The 17717-nt window shown below is 43.7% G+C and overlaps 1 protein-coding gene across 9 annotated transcripts in view; it reads right to left on the reverse strand.

Moving 5' to 3' along the window:
- The window catches only part of XYLB (xylulokinase), a 114746-nt gene that overhangs the window by 16661 nt on the left and 80368 nt on the right, over positions 1-17717 (reverse strand). For 8 of the 9 annotated variants that reach the window (XM_079946881.1, XM_079946878.1, XM_079946879.1 and 5 more), the window contains 3 exons: positions 6994-7052; positions 5879-5966; positions 3378-3472 (listed from right to left, as the gene is read on the reverse strand). In XM_079946881.1, the coding sequence (XP_079803007.1) occupies positions 3378-3472; positions 5879-5966; positions 6994-7052 (242 nt within the window). The remainder of the gene's footprint in view (positions 1-3377; positions 3473-5878; positions 5967-6993; positions 7053-17717) is intronic. The other variant, XM_079946884.1, reaches the window with a different exon arrangement.

The following is a 17717-nucleotide window of genomic DNA, read 5'->3' on the forward strand; positions in this document are numbered from 1 at the left end:
ACTTACCGTACTTTTTGCTCTATAAGACTCAATTTTTCGATCCTAAAAAGTAAGGGGAAATGTGTGTGCGTCTTATGGAGTGAATGCAGGCTGCGCAGCTATCCCAGAAGCCAGAACAGCAAGAGGGATTGCTGCTTTCACTGTGCAGCAATCCCTCTTGCTGTTCTGGCTTCTGAGATTCAGAATTTTTTTTTTCTTGTTTTCCTCCTCCAAAAACTGGTTGCGTCTTGTGGTCTGGTGCATCTTATAGAGCGAAAAATACGGTATACAGTGGTACCTCGGGTTACATACGCTTCAGGTTACATACACTTCAGGTTACAGACTCCGCTAACCCAGAAATAGTGCTTCAGGTTAAGAACTTTGCTTCAGGATGAGAACAGAAATTGTGCTCCGGCAGCGTAGCAGCAGCAGGAGGCCCCATTAGCTAAAGTGGTGCCTCAGGTTAAGAACGGTTTCAGGTTAAGAATGGACCTCCGGAATGAATTAAGTACTTAACCTGAGGTACCACTGTATGTGTGATTGAGGTACCAGACTGGTGTGTGCCAACAGCTGCTAGACAGACACCAAGTACCTAGAGCAGACAACGCAGGCTGCATGCAGGCATGCATCCTGAAAGTGAAGAGTGGGTTCTTTCTAGTTGCTAAGACTATAGGAGTCCAGCAGACCTTGGATAGCAGGCCATGTGATAGGACTGGCAATTTGGGGTTCTGATGCACGGGACAAAGAAGATTGAGCTCTCTGGTGCTGGCACCCCAATGTGAATGGCTTGTCCTCCTCTATAATCATTTGATTTATATGCATCTGTGAATGTGCGTAGGGAGCCACATACTTAATCCCCTGCGAAGGGTTTTGTTTGTGCGCATGCCCATCCATGTGTGTGTGGCTTTTTTAAAACTGTTGCTTGCATTTCTTCACATGGCAAAGATACAAATTTCATACCCTCCAAAAAAAGAAAACGTAGGGTTGTGATCAAGACAACTTCACATGAGGTTAGGCAGGTTGCTTTGCAGCGAATTCCCCAGGAAGACAGCGCTTAACCTCAGGTTGACTTTGAAGTTTATAAAAAGAACCATCACTTAAGTGAAAGCTGCTAAACTCGACAGAATGAAATCAGATGGACAGAGAGAAGCAGCCCTGTTAAAAACAGAACCAAACTGACTCATCAGATTATGAACTTCTCCTGCACTTTTCATGCTAGCGCACTAGATTACTGACAGGCCCTCTGGCTTTTGTGGTTTTGCAGCCATGAAGCTCACACAGGAAGCCATGCTGTCAACAAGCAGAATTGTATAGATTTCTCAAATGGGAAGGGAAGTGTTGGGGGGCCAGGGAGAATGCATTTTTAGTAAGATCTGGTCTGAGGACATCAAGGTCCCCCAAACCCACAGAAAAAAAACAGGAAAAGGAGAAAACTACATGCTATGAGAAAGCATGGGTCTGTACCAAGAATGGCAATTCTGCACCTCTCTGTAATGTATAGTACAGCTTACCCTGTGTCCTGTGCATTTATCTGCCCCCTAAATCCACATTATTGGCTACTTCTGGCAGGGAAGAGCTCAGCATAATGAGCTTAGGACATAGGGAAAGTTGCTCTCTACATTATACAGGGGTGAATCTGCCAGCAGCAAACCCATGTTGGTTTGTTTTCAACGCTTAGTTTCTTACTTAAATTAAGATCTGCCTCTGGGATGGTAAGGCCATGATGTATGTAGGGCAAATTGCTCCATCCCCGCTTCTCTATGGCACAAGTTGTCAATGCCTGGCATTGGTTGCTGCTCAAAAAATGGACATGCTCCGTTTGATACCAGAAATACCTATCTGACTGCAAGGGGATTGGAGGATTGGGCTGTGTTGGAAAACAGAGAGATCACATCAGTTCCAGTGCCTTTCCTCATTCCTTTTAAAGCAAACAATCCCACAAAGAGTCTTTTGGCACTTTAGGATTAACAGATTCAGATTCTGCATGGCAAATGCATGACTCTGTTATTGTGTGTGTTTTACTCACACCCATGTAGTTTATTTGTGACCTGAAAGAGAAAGTGGACTATCTCCTGCAAAACTCACTTACCACACAGGCCACCATGCCAGTGTCTCTTTAAAAGTGTCAAAATGTCTCTTTCTGTGCCGTAAACACATGTTGTGTTTACGGCACAGAAAGGCAGGTCAAGAGGAATGGCTCCAAAGCGTAGGGGCTGCAATCGTGGGAATTTGTCCAGCCATGCTAGGGTTGGATAGCTGGTTCCCATCAGCAGCAAGCTACTCTCTGCCAGTGACTTGTAACATGCTTGGCATAATTACTTTTGTTGTTGTCGCTAATACTTGCTGCTACAGTGCATGTTAAAATTCTCAGGAGGGGGTGGCTAGCCCCCCAAGGGATTAATTTACAGCTCCAAACCCTTGACATCTCTACACTCATGGCTAATCCCATCTAAGACGCCTTCCACCAATGGTAACATGGCGCTGATTTACTAATGCAACACAGCAAGTTGGGCATCCCAACATCAAGGTAGTTCAATGCACAACAGGGAACTACAGAGGCATATGTGGCCATAAAGCTTTACCGTAACAGGAACCCAGTATCCCCGAGAAGTTTATGCAGAATCTTCAGTGAAAATCAGTAGCAGTGGGCAAGTTTAGTTGAAAAAACTGCTTACCCAGTACAACGAACCCTCCCTTCTTCTGAAATGCACAACCACAGGAGACGGTTAGGTTTGAGCTCTACTGAATTCACACAGTCCAACATGCACCCAAATCCTTTGTAATGTGCAGAGGTTCATCTCCATTCAGTTTTATCCAGAAAGAGTTACCGTATTTTTTGCTCTATAAGACTTACTTCCTAAAAAGTAAGGGGAAATGTGTGTGCATCTTATGGAGCGAATGCAGGCTGTGCAGCTATCCCAGAAGCCAGAACAGCAAAAGGGATTGCTGCTTTCACTGCGCAGCGATCCCTTTTGCTGTTCTGGCTTCTGAGATTCAGAATATTTTTTTCCTTGTTTTCCTCCTCCAAAAACTAGGTGCGTCTTGTGGTCTGGTGCGTCTTATAGAGCGAAAAATACGGTGCCTGAAGGTAGAAGTTTGCCATTCATACAATACACTTAAAACTGGTCATTCCCCATCCCAGGGAACTCTGGTGATTCCAAGGCAAACACTCAACCCCGAACATATTCCTTAAACAAAGGAGACTTGAAAATGACTAGCCCAGATTCACCCTATAATACTGATTTGCAGTACATCCAAAAAAAGTGATTCTTCCCGTAATAAGTTCTCTCCCCTCTATAAACATTTTAATTATCGGCCAATCTATTTTTAAAGCAGAAAGAAACAAAAAAGGGGGGAGGGGGGAAGCCAACCAATAAAATTGCCTGAAGCCACCTCACCTGAGCCATGCCAGCTGTCGGAGTAGCAACTAATCTGGGCTCTGGTGCTAATTTCACAACATCAGTCAAGGACACGCTTGTCTCTGCCACGAGTCCTGCAATGAGGATCACAGACCTGATCAATGAGCAGAAACAAGATGAGGGATGTGCCTGGACTCCTTGGCAAATTAATACATTGCATTGATCTTCCTTGGTCAGGTCAGCATTCAGAAGTGAAGGATAAAGGGTAAAGATCTTACATTCCAATGCACTTGGGCCTGGGCAAGCAGGGTCTCGGAGATTGAGTTTATGTCAGTCATTCAATTTGTCCCATAGAGGGCAAAGCTAGCCACAGAGTTGCAAGTTCAACAGTATCAGTAATCATTGAGGAACGCCAATAAAGCAGCAAATAGATGGGAAAATATGGAGAAGTAATAAATTCAAGGACAAAGCATGACTTAAAAAAGGAAGAGTTAGCTACAAAAAGGAAGAAATTTAGGGGCAAGGGGGGGAAAATATTATCTTAGCTTTACCAATATTTTTGCTAGCTTGTCTGTCCACACATACCTGCGCTGGTCTGTTAAAGCAAACACACCCACAAAGAGTCTTTTGGCACTTTAGGATTAACAGATTCAGATTCTTCATGGCAAATTTTTGGGTGCACATTGTAATAGACTTTAAGGCAGTGATGGACAAACTTGGCCCTCCAGTTGTTTTGGGACTACAATTCCCATCATCCCTGACCACTGGTCCTGTTAGCTAGGGATGGTGGGAGTTGTAGTCCCAAAACAGCTGGAGGGCCAAGTTTGGCCACCACTGCTTTAAGGTGTCTCAAGACTCTGTTATTATGTGTGTTTTACTCACACCTATGTAGTTCATTTGTGACCTGAAAGAGAAAGTGGACTATCTCCTGCAAAACTCACTTACCACACAGGACACCACACCACACAGGCTTTGTAAGAATGCTATTATTTACAAAGTGGTCTAGGAACCTTCCTCCTGGGAAGAGTAAACACATCATGTGAACTTGAACAGCACATGAGTGTCTAAGTTGGCTCTCAAAATTTTATACTTATTGTTTATTCAATCTTGGTTCCACCACTATACGGGCAGGACTTCATGTTTCCCTCCTGCATTGACCTCCGCTCCTCCATGTCACAGACTACACTTCCAGCAAGTCATGCACATTTAACAAACTGCACGCTTTTGCCTTGCATCATATTACCTCTTGTGCTTCTAAGACTGGGGCATATTACAGAAGTTGGAGGTTTTGTCAAGTATACTGTAGCGGCTAGTGGGCAGACACAGAGAAAAGAGAAAAACAGAACAACCTGGTGAGCCGCCTACCATCCAGGTCCTCCTGATTCCAACTGAAGTGGCACCTCCCTTACCCAACAGGCTCCATATGACTATTTAGGAACCATCTTGGTAGATGGTTCCTAAATAGAGTAGAGAGGTTCCTAAATAGAGTAGAGAGTAGAGATGGTTCCTAAATAGAGTAGAGAGTAGAGGGGACAAAAGTCCAAACAGCCTTATAAAATGGGGGTATATTTGTTCATGGAGGAGAGGTTTGCCAGTGGCTATTAGCCACATGGCAGTTAATTAGATCTTCTAAATTCAGAGGATGGAATCCAACGTAGCACTAAGTCCCCCATTCCATCAGCACGAGGATTTCCATTTGCTCAGTGGAACTCCCCCCCCAACTAAATCTGTTCTAGGGGTTCCACCAAACCTCTGGCACAGATCTATGGAGAGTGCAGGGCCTGCACAAGCAGAGGTGTGTGAGAGTTCCGCTGTGCAAATCCTTGCACTTGACGGAACAAGGGAACCAGTAAGGTAAAGGGACTCCTGACCATTAGGTTCAGTCGTGGCCGACTATGGGGTTGTGGCACTCATCTCGCTTTATTGGCCAAGGGAGCCAGCGTACAGCTTCCAGGTCATGTGGCCAGCAGGACTAAGCACTTCTGGTGAACCAGAGCAGCGCACGGAAACACCATTTACCTTCCCGCCGGAGCAGTACCTATTTATCTACTTGCGCTTTGACGTGCTTTCGAACTGCTAGGTTGGCAGGAGCAGGGACTGAGCAACGGGAGCTCACCCCGTCGCGGGGATTCGAACCGCCAACCTTCTGATTGGCAAGTCCTAGGCTCTGTGGTTTAACCCACAGCACCACCCGCGTCCCTGCCCAAAGGCAGTAGGTAAGTGAATATCAGTAGCTGGGGGACAATAAGCAGGGAAGGTGCTTTCATGCCCTGCTTGTGGCTCCCCGAGGCATCTAGCTGGCCATTGTTGGAAATAGGATGCTAGACTAGGCAGGAGTTTAGTCTGATCTAACAGAGCTCTTCTCCTATTCCTACACAGCACGTTAAATAGCCTGACTCAAGAGAGCCTTGTGAAAAGAGCAAGTAAGGACATAAATTTAAGCTGAGGATTGGCCTGTGACAAGCATGGGAGGCAGCAACTGCAAACAAAGTTTTTGAATCCTGTTCATGCTGCTTAGAGGAATCTTTAGGTTGACTTACCATGGATTGCTCTGTAAGCAGATCCTAAACAGGCTGAATTAGCAGTGTCAATAGTGTAAACTGGAGCACTGAACACATCAGACAAGACCTGAGAAGCATAAAAAGCATCTGTTACAACCAGACTGTGGGAAAGAGAGACAGTAGGCAGTTTTGTTTCCATTGCCGAGGCTTACAGAGAGGCGTTTGTTTCAAGACAGGACCTTGTACTGATAATCAGGTTTGGATAACTAGACACTGAAGTTCCCGGGCACTGAATCTGGAAGGCCACATGACAAAGGAAGTTTCTGTGGCTTTTTTGAGTGTTGCCTCAAAATAATAAAGCAGGGGTATGGAACCCTGAAGGGATTTCAGCCCTGAAGGCTGCATCCATTCTGGGTAACCTTCCTGGGGCATGTGCCAACCTTCAGTGCTCCTCACATTTCCAATGACCCCCTATGTTTCATTTCTAATAGCAAAAAACAGTCGTGAATCTCTAACATGCAGGTAGTTAATCTCCAGGTTGTGCTCAGACCATTGTTTAAACCAGGGGTGGGCAACCTAAGGCCCAGGGGCCGGATATGGCGCAATTGCCTTCTCAATCCGGCCCACAGATGGTCCGGGAATCAGCGTGTTTTTACATGAGTAGAATGTGTCCTTTTATTTAAAATGCATCTCTGGGTTATTTGTGGGGCCTGCCTGGTGTTTTTACATGAGCAGAATGTGTCCTTTTATTCAAAATGCATCTCTGGGTTATTTGTGGGGCATAGGAATTCGTTCATTCCCCCCCTATATATATATATATAGTCTGGCCCACATGGTCTGAGGGATGGTGGACCAGCCCACGGCTAAAAAAAGGTTGCTGACCCCTGATTTAAACAATATTGATTTTCTGTGAGAGCATTCAATGGGAACATTCCTAGGTCTACAGGCTGACCCAGCCCTGCCTACCTACAACTGTTTCTCTGCTGTTTTGCACTGTTGGCTAAGGGCCAAAACAATCATTCCTCCAATTGCATCTGTGTCTGGACTTGTAAAAAAATAATATTTGTTTGGCCCCAACTTCTGCTTGAGATCAGTCCCCTGCTGGCCCAATAGCTCAAAGGTTTGGTATCCCAAATGCAGTAAGCCCAACTTACTTGTAAAATTGCTTTATTGTGGGATGCCCCTCCAGTAGCCAGGATTCTTGTCGTAGGCACTGCAAACCGAAAAGGAGAAAACAAATTAACGCAAGTATAATGTGTCCCCATTTATACTATGATGAGTGTTTGGTTATGCTAGCCTAAATTGCACAGTTTGGGTTCTGGGATCAGTGATGGAAAGCTGATTCACATAGTCCTTTGATTGCGCAAAGTTGTCCATTCACAGCAGCATGTTATAAAACTGGAACTGGATCGTTTCACAAGAGGGGGTCCACTGCCCTGTTCTGTACATGTCATGGACTGGCTGGATGTAGAGGAGGGGTGGGAACTCCCAAGGGAAGATACCTCAGAGCCCGGGGATTGGAGGAGGAGGGCGATGAGTGTCAGAAGGAGAACCAGGAGCAGACTGAGAGGAGGAGGTATCAATAAAAAGGTCATCTGGAAATATCCTAAGTAATAATAATAATAATAATAATAATAATAATAATAGATTTTATTTATACCCAGCCCTCCCTGGCCAAAACTGAGCTCGGAGCAGATAACATCAAATATATAACATATTACCATAAAATCAAGCAACCAATTAAAATACATCCTGAAATCAAATCAGAATCAAAGTGAACTCTAATCAGATGGCAACCCACAAATTAGGGATGGGAACCTTAAATGCTCACCAGGCCTAACTGTTTATACTGATCTTATATGAGCCTGTGAGAAAAGTTGGGGGGGCACTTTCATGCAAGTTCTTATAAGGAGAGAGGGGCAGCCAGACTGGACCCCGGCCAAAGGCCTGGCGGAACAGCTCCGTCTTGCAGGCCCTGCGGCAAGATGTCAGATCCCGCAGGGCCCTGGTCTCTTGCGACAGAGCGTTCCACCAGGAGTTGGAGGTGTAGAACAGGCTCTCCACATCATTCCGGCTACAGGGTGAATGCCACATTCACCATGGAAAGAACGGTTAACAATACTGTGCAGCCATGGAAATAACTTTATACTGAAGCTATTTTTAAAATGTCTGCCTCAGTCTGAGTTTTCATCATGCAAATGTTAATTGGAAGGTAAGCAGCAAAGTCAATAAAATTCCTGAAAACATCCTTTTACAATGTCCACAAATGAGACATCAATTAAATTTTGGCAAACCCCAGCAATATATTAATGAAATTTGGTCCAGACATGAATCATTAGCAAAGAAGAAGGGAACAATTGATTTATTAATCAAATGTATACCCCGCCTTTCCCTCCAAGGAACTCAAGGAGGTATAGAAACCCATGGCGAGACAAGAGAATCTCCCTGAAACTTTGGTAGGACAAAGAGCTGCCTGCATGGGGTTTCTGAGCCCAGAATGCTTCACTTGGGTGCGGACTTTCACAATGCAGCCAACAGCTCTGCAGAGAGGAGACTTCATTCCACCGATAAATTTAATCAGATCTTCCTCTTTGGAGGATATTCAGCGATGCACAAATTGGGTTTAAAAAGCCATTAAGATCTCTGTCAATGTCAGTAAACAAATAAACCACACAGCTGAGTGATTCCTTGGAGAAAACAAGTTTCAATTATACCTGTGCACAGTGACAGAGCCTGCCAATACTTTCAGAAACATGTCACTGAAAACCAGTGAAAAATAACTGCTAAGACCACTAGGCTTGGAGGGAAAAGGCAAGAAGAAAACACAAACACACAGCCAACAAAAATTCTCAAAGCCTTGTGGTTAGGCTTTTTTATATGCCACAAACAAGGGACTGGCAAGTTGACACCTCAAGAAAACAAATGCACAGTTGTGGGTCTGATTCTCCTTAAGTAAGACAAGGCTAGTCCATCATTTTATTACTGTACATATTTAACAAAAAATAAGTAAACCACTCAAACTGAAGTGGTTTACTAAAAGCAAGGCACCTGAAACAGCCGCATTGCCTTCTTTTTGCAAAAGTGCACCCCACAGTTCTTTGAGATATTTCAAGGAATACTGGGGCATAATCCTCAGAATACATTCTTATTTCATAGGCACCCCAGAAATCATTGCTTTCTCCTCTCAAAAGAAGAAATCAAAGCTGCATGTCCACTTTTTTTTACAGCTTTGATGTGGCAGACATGCAAAAAAGCCAAATGATACTGGGAAATGATCTATGGAGAAGTAAAAAAGATTATAAAGATGACAATTTCCCCCCAAAACAGAGGTCTTCCTCTCTGGAATAACAAACTCCAATATCCCTAAGAAGGCACTTAATCTCTTTTCTGAATGTGACAACAGCAGCAAGAGTAATCTATGCACAAAGGTGGAAAAACCATGAAATCTCAACTAAAGAGGAGTGGCAAAATAAACTGATAGAATATGTGGAGTTGGAGAGTATGACAATAAAAATTAGGGATCAAGAGGAGACACTGCTAAGGGAGGAGTAGAAACCCTTTGTAGAATACTTGAAGAGGTGTAACAGTCAGATAAATTTACAAATAGGACCTGAACTGTGAGCAGCAGTAATTAGGATATTAAGTGGAGTGGAAAAGGGTGGTTAAAGAGGATATGCAGTATAACAAGGAGGAATTGCGAAACCATTGGGGGGAAGTCCAGGTGTATTAGATAGATAAAGGTTACTAAAATTTGTATGTACTGAAATTTTGGGAAATTCTTAAATAAAAGAAGAAGAAGAAATCCAAGCTGGAAAAGATACAAAAAAAAAAAAAAGGCTACAAAAATGATCAAGAAATCAGAGCACTTTCCATACAAAGAAAGACTAGAGCACTGGAAGATTTTAGTTGGGTTCTCCACCACACAAAATTGAAGGGATGCTTAATAGAACCTTATAAAATTATGCTTGGTGTGGAAAGAACTCCTACTCCCTTTCCCAAAATACCAGACCTTAGCTGTTTTCCAATGAAATTGATCAGCTATAGATCCAGAGCAGATAAGTATTTCTTCATGCAATGCATAATTAATTTATGGAATTTGCTACCATGAAATGTGATGGTCAGTAGCATTGGTGTGTCTTGACTGATAGCCACACACATCCTAACCTCGTGAAATTAAGAATATAAGAATTGCCATGCTGGGTCGACCTAAGGTTCATTTAGCCCACTATGCAGTGGGGGATGGGATCGCTCATGGACTTAGCTCCACAGCTATGGACCAGAGTTAGTTCCTAGAAATGAAGTCCAAAGCAAACTCACATAATGCTTTCTTTGGGGGCTCCTATATGAAATCTACAAATCCCAATCCCTGACTCACTCCATTTTTAGATACATTATGTCCAGGGCTTTTTCCCCCAACCAGAATTCACCAAAACTCAGTTGTGGCACCTCTCAGGTGGGCACCATTGCCATTATAAGAGAACTTCAAGGGAGGTGTTCATGATGAGTTCCAGCACCTCTTTTTCTAGAAGAATAGAATTGATTATGTCCCCTTCTGAAAACAGTCTCTGGATCCCCCATAATGTGAGCGCAGAATTCACATAAAATCAACCCAAGGACACCTGACAGTGCTTGTAAAATAGAGTCCTATAAACTTTTTTTTTTTGGGGGGGGGAACAAGCCTTGACTAGAACTTAATACACTCTTCAGGAATGGTCCTGAATCTCCAAGCATGAGCAAGAAGGCAATCAAGTAAGTCAGGTAAGTGTATCAGAGGATAAGCGAAACATCAGAGGGGTAGCCAAACAAAGACTAACACGAAGTCATAAACCAGAAGCCTCACATGGACTTCTTATGCAAAAGCCGGTCAGGATCTCCCAGGAAGCTGGCTAATGTCCCCAGTGGCCAACCAAGCAGCAGCTGGTCAACAAACAAGAGATGGGTCAGGAAAACAAGCAAGGCCCATGGATTCAAATCGGACACTGCCCTGTTGAGATCTTCGGCCAAAGCCTACAAAGTCTACTAGCCCTTGGTACAAGAAAGCAGTTGTAAGCTCGGGGGAGCAAGGGCACATGTAGCAAAAAGCTAAACTCAGAAGCAGACAGAGGAGAAGGTGTGCTACTTGGGGAGAATTGCGTTGTTCTGGCTTTCAAGGATGGCTGGTGCGATACTTGAGACATTACGCTAGCAGATGTCAGAACCAGACAGAGCCACCACGTACTAAGGAAATAATTCTGTACCTATCGGCATTCTCAGCTGCTGACTGTAATAGAATTAAAGGGACAAAATCTTGTCTTGGAACAGCATGTCTCTGTTCCGGGAGGCTTTTATGAAGCCGCTTTGTCATTTTGAGCTAAGGGTCGCAGGCAATGGAGGGGCAGGAAATCTGCAAGCCTCTCTGCTGAAAAAGAGACCTCAAAAATAATGTCAATAGGACTGGAAGGAGTTCAGAAAAGGGCAACCAAGATAATCAAGGGTTTGGGGGAACTCTCCTAGGAGGACCAGGGAACAGGCAAGTAAGCAGAGACATGATAGAAGGTTATGAAATTATGTTTGGGGTGGAGAAAGTGGATAGAGAGGTTTTCTTCCTCGTCTCATGATACCAGAACCTGGGTTCATCCTAAGAATCTGAATGTTGGAAGATCCAGGACGGACAAAAAGAGGTTCCTCACACAGTACACAATAAAACTATGGAACTTACTATCAAAAGATGACCACAGACTTACATGGCTTTAAAAAGGGGTTAGACAAATTATAAGACTATTGATGACTACTAGCCTTGGTGGCTGGGTGATGTCTCTGCTAACCAGATTTCCTGCCCCTCCATTGCCTGCGACCCTTAGCTCAAAATGACAAAGCGGCTTCATAAAAGCCTCCCGGAACAGAGACATGCTGTTCCAAGACAAGATTTTGTCCCTTTAATTCTATTACAGTCAGCAGCTGAGAATGCCGATAGGTACAGAATTTTTCATCCTTGTTGGAAGCCACCCAGAGTGGCTGGGGAAACCCAGCCAGATGGGCGGGGTACAAATAATAAATTATTATTATTATTATTAACCAGAGACATCACCTTGCCAACAAAGGTGTGTATAGTTAAAGCTATGGTTTTCCCAGTAGTGGTGTATGGAAGTGAGAGCTGGACCATAAAGAAGGCTGATCACCGAAGAATTGATGCTTTTGAATTATGGTGCTGGAGGAGACTCTTGAGAGTCCCATGGACTGCAAGAAGATCAAACCTCTCCATTCTGAAGGAAATCAGCCCTGAGTGCTCACTAGAAGGACAGATCGTGAAGCTGAGACTCCAATACTTTGGCCACCTCATGAGAAGAGAAGACTCCCTGGAAAAGACCCTGATGCTGGGAAAGATGGTGGGCACAAGGAGAAGGGGACAGCAGAGGACGAGATGGTTGGATAGTGTTCTCGAAGCTACTAACACGAGTTTGACCAAACTGCGGGAGGCAGTGGAAGACAGGAGTGCCTGGCATGCTCTGGTCCATGGGGTCACGAAGAGTCGGACACGTCTAAACGACTAAACAACAACAGCCTTGGTGGCTAGACTACTACCAGGATCAGAGGGAACATGTCTCTAAACACCTCTAAACATCCAAAGTAGGATCACCTGGTTGATTTCATGTCCTGCTTAGCGGCTTCTCATGGGCATCTGGCTGGTTTTGAAGAGAGCCGTTCTGTTCTCTGAATGGGGCCAGAAGCTTGCTTCTAGCCACTGTCCTCCTAATTTGTCAAGGATGTACAAATCACAGAGCCAAACAGGCTGTGTGCTAAAACGAGCCCCTGGAGATCCAAGATTTGATGAAGGGACACAATCTTAGCACTTTGCACACAACACCAAAAAGCGTATCACAAGCTCTATACTGTTTGTGGTTGAAATCTCAATCTTCCTTTAGCTTGGACCCTGAGATTTCACTGGCCATATTGAGACTGAAAGCTTCAGCAAACAGACAAGCTGATAAGCTGAAGGAATCCTTTAAAGAATTGCTCTATTCCTCTATCAACCTGCTTATGCAGATTGGTAGCTGATGCGCACCTTAACAGGCAAGCAGCAGGTGGTAGCAATCTATTTGCTGGACAAGGTTCTCACAAACAGGATGGTGGTGTTGCCTAGCAACAAGAAGATACTTAAGGCTTGAAATTTAGCTTACAGAAATCTAACAGGCTGAAGGGAAACAAAGCCACAGACTCATAATTATTTATTTCATTTTTAAACCACCCTTCATCCTGTAGGATCCCAGGGTAGCCTGCAACATAATCAGATAAAAATGCATTGTCACAGAACAAGGTTTGAAACAATTAGAAGTCTTCTTACCAAAAGCACATAACAACTGTAAGCAATTTCCATCCTTCTGCAGAGAAAGGAAGGACAGCTGGGCTTCCATAGAGTGTTCCATTGCCCAAAAGCCCAAAGGAGAAAATGCACCTTTCAGTTGATGCTGGAAAACTGACTGCTAAGGGGAAGCCATACGTCCACACAGAAGTGGCCCATGAGCTGGGGTGGAGTCGCCAGCATTGCAACAGCTTTTCTGGGCAGGGCTAAGAAAGCTGAGGCTGAGCAAGTTGTAGTGATGCCAGTATCACATGGACCGCTGCTGGCTGCATTAGAAGGAAATTCCACAATGAGGGTGCCACAGCCAGGAGGGCACTATATTGTGTCACCAGCAAATAAGCTAAGCCCATCAGTGGGCTACAGACAGGGCTTCCCCCTAGAACTCAATGCATGGGCCAGCAGATGGTGAGGAAGTTGCTCCTATAAATACTTGCATCCCAAGCCATCTTTGTACACCAATACCCTACGGGGTTTGTGTGCAATACGCATGCATGTGTGCAACGCAGCCAATAATAATTGGTATATTTTCAGAAATCAAACAGTCTAAACAGCACAAAGCTGTTGGCGAAAGTGCGGCATGTGCTTGATTAAGCTAAAAGCCAATGATCGAAAGACCCTGAAGAAATTAACTCAAGAAGGGCCCAAGGAATCAGGAACTCATCCAGATGAGAAGAAGCTAAAGGTAAAGGACCGCTGACAGTTAAGTCCAGTCGCGAACGACTCTGGGGTTGTGACGCTCATCTTGCTTTACTGCCCGAGGAAGCCGGTGTCTGTCTGCAGACAGTTTTTCTGGGTCATGTGGCCAGCATGACTAAGCCGCTTCTGGCGAAACCAGAGCAGCGCACGGAAACACCATTTACCTTCCCACCGGAACGGTACCTATTTATCTACTTGCACTTGGACATGCTTTGAAACTGCTAGGTTGGCAGGAGCTAAGACTGAGCAACAGGAGCTCACCCCACTGCGGGGATTCGAACCGCCGACCTTCCGATCAGCAAGCCCTAGGCTCTGTGGTTTAGACCACAGCGCCACCCGAGTCCCTAGCATAACGTAACAAGTGAGTGGTGTGTGCGAAGCATCAGAATGTCCCAGTTCAAATCTTGCCTCTGCCATGAACACACAAGTTGGGCTCACGAAAGCTGCATCCTCTCAACCTCAGCTCCCAATCTGCAACCTAAGGACACAACATCCATCAACGGCTACCATTCATAATGGCAGCAGACTATCCCCAGGTTTAGGGATCCTATGTAGGAGTGGCCCATGCATTAGGTGAGGTGAAGCCATTTGCTTCAGGCGGCAGACCCGCTTGGCACCCTTGCCATTGTACTGTTGCCAGCCCTTGCCAACATAGCCCCGTTGCCCTCACTGCTGCGCCCTTGCCGCTGCTGCCTTGTGATGGCAGCACAAATTCAACGGCTTGGGCAGGGAGATGGTGGGGTGGGGTGGTGACCCAGATCTGCAGGGGCATTTTGCCTACATTGGCAAAATGTCTTGGGCCAGTCCTGATCCTATGCCTCTGGATAGCTGTTGCTGGGGGAAAAACAACAGCGACTACTGCCTTCATGTCCTTCTTGCAGACTTCTCCAAGGCAACTGGTTGGCCACTGTGGGAATCAGGATGCTAGATTAGATGGGCCTTTGGCCTGATCTAGTAGGGCTCTTATTATCCATTGTGCAATGGAGCAGTGATAAGGAAGAATGATAAGCAGCACTGTCACTTTTTATCACAGCATGGACAACAATGTCATCTTCTGGGGGAGCTTTGCATACCAAATGAATAAGCTTCTTTCCCCCCCCCCCAAAGAGAAACCCACCAAATAAGCTGTGCAGAGAAAAGAGGCAGCATGCATGGCCAGGGGTTAAACTGTCACCTTTATTTTAGTCCCTTTATTATGAGCAATCAAAGTGTCACAAAACAGCGAGCAAGCTTTTCAGTGCACCAGAACTCCTCATCAGGCTGGATATGAAGAAAAGCTGGAGGGGGCAGACAAAAAATTCTGACTTGGTATTGAAGCCATGGGGTCAAAAAAACCGTTTGCATTGTAACTAGTCTTAGAAAAGGAAGAGTTATGGGGGCATAGCAATGGAGATTGCCATGCAGAATGCCTGCACTTCGCAATTTGCCACCGAACCACTGATTCTTGTTTTCCTAACTCTTGGACAACCTCAAAAGATTGCTGCAAGGATTGTTAAGATAATGGAGTTTTATGAACTCCTGAAATATAAATGTAAATGCTAATATTATGAGTGGCAGCACCAATTTAAACTTTCACTCATGTGAGCTAGATGTGTTGAGTCACCAAATGTTTGTATTACTAATTCAATTTTTTATTACTAGATTACATTGTGTTCACAAATGCAGACATAAGAATGATTTGTATGAGTACAGAAATGGAATGTAAGAACCCACCCAAATCTGTTTCACATAGATCTGGGCTCTCATTGTGTATTTTATGCAGAAACCCATTACTGCTATCAAAGCCAAGAAAGGTTTTACTCCATGTTTGGATTCAGAGACATTTGACCAAACGACACAGAGTGTACACCTGGGAACAACCTGAAATAACCTTGGCTTTAAGCATGTGCTATAAATTCCTGGTTTTAATGGCCACTGAATGTCACCAATCTCTGCTGCACTGTATTAAACAACACCGGGACCATGGGAAAAGTGAATAGCTCTGAAACTGCCCTTGAAGGACACGGGTCTAAATTACTCTCCCCTCCAGAATATTCATATGATCCTACTGAGAACGAATCAGTTATGCAATGACAATGCTAAGTGAAACGACAATGGCAATATTAATCAGAAGAGACACACCTCATTCATTTATTCACTCATTAATCCATTTGTCCATCTAGAGAAAGTCCAACATGTTGATTTCAAACTCTTCTCTTCTTTTTGGACTCTCATTTAAAAGCTCTGCAGTGGGCATACACAATTTGGACACTTGAACAGGGCTAGCTGGTGGTCCAGCACACAAAGGATATCACAGAGATGGAAAAGTCACACAAATGAGAAAACAAAATTATTTAGAAGTTGTGGCACCTTTTGTATAAGGAAAGGCTTAAGTGGTCGGGAGCTTTTCGGTATAGGTGATGAAAAAAAGATAACTAAAGGAGGAGCATGTTAGAGGGTTATAAAATTATGCCTGATGTGGAGAGATTAGATAGATATTTTTGTCCTTCCCAGACCACTACAGCTCAGGTCTCCTAATAAAATTGATTAAAAGTTCAGGACAAAAACACAACACTTCTTCATGTGATGCATAACAACTGCATGGAATTCACAACCATCAAATATGAGGATGACCACTTCCTTAAATGGATTTAAAAGGGGGGTTGTTACACAAAAACTTTTTTTTTGTTCTAATGTTAAAAGCTTTGCTTCTGTCTCAGTGCTGCCTTTTAATTGAAACACTCAGTTCAGATTTTTAAAAAACACAAAAGCTTCCGTCTCTTTCACGTCATTTCTCAAATGCACACAGCCTTCAGGAATCGATGTCACTGGCTGCTCCATTTGGCGGTCTCCTCCTTTCTTCCAAACTGACAATATTCATCCCTCACTGCAAAGTGCCTAGGACTGACAGAGCTTTGCTTCAAGTTCCCTGGCACACACAAAAAGATTTATTTATTTTTTTGCCCGATTGTTCAAAGAGAGGCTGTTCCAAGAGATTAAAAAATGCCCTGCTGGAGTAACTGAGTGAAGCTGAGTTTAAGTTGCAAGGAGTTTCATTCTCAGAAATGAGATTGTGGGCACTGTGCAGAACAACACCATGCTGAACTCCAGAGGAAGCAGCAAGACCAAAAAATGCAGCTTCGTTCCAAATGCAACACCAATGTGGGGCATAAATATATAATCATCATCAACATCAAGCAAACTACTTTGCTCCATACAGATGCTGGACGAGATGTCACAATTAGGCTACTGCATTGTGCTGTACAAGGGCCTGTGCTTGATGACATTGGGAAAGCTTCTGCTGGTGCAAAATGCTGCAGCCAAGTTACTTTTTTTAAAAAATGATATTTATTAGAAGTTTCAAAAATTACAGAGAAAGAAAAAAGAAGAAAACAACAACAACAAAAGAAAATTTTCAAAACATATGTAACAATACTTAAAAGAGGGGGGGAAACATAAAAATCAATACAACAATAACAATAAAAACACAATATTCCATATCTTTATCTTTCATTAACTTGTTTCATCGACCTCCTCACACCTCCCTTTTTGTATTCTAGTTTAGTTATTTATTTCAGCAAATTCTTTCCATCCTTCTTATTTTTTTTTTAAATAGTTTGTCTTAACAGTCTAACCTATTAATTAACTCAACAAATCCTTTCCATCTTTCACTATATTCTGTCATTCAGTTTACCTTGGTTTATTTTAACCTTATCTGCCCAAAAATACCTTAAGACTTAAAACTTAATATTTATTTATACATAATTCCTTATAACGTTTCTGCTAAAGCCAAATATTTTCATTCCAACATTTTTCCTAATACTCATTAATTTTACACTAATTCCCAAAATTAATTTTTAAAAG

This window comes from Podarcis cretensis (assembly GCF_951804945.1).
Source record: "Podarcis cretensis genome assembly, chromosome: 12".
Lineage (NCBI taxonomy): Eukaryota > Metazoa > Chordata > Lepidosauria > Squamata > Lacertidae > Podarcis > Podarcis cretensis.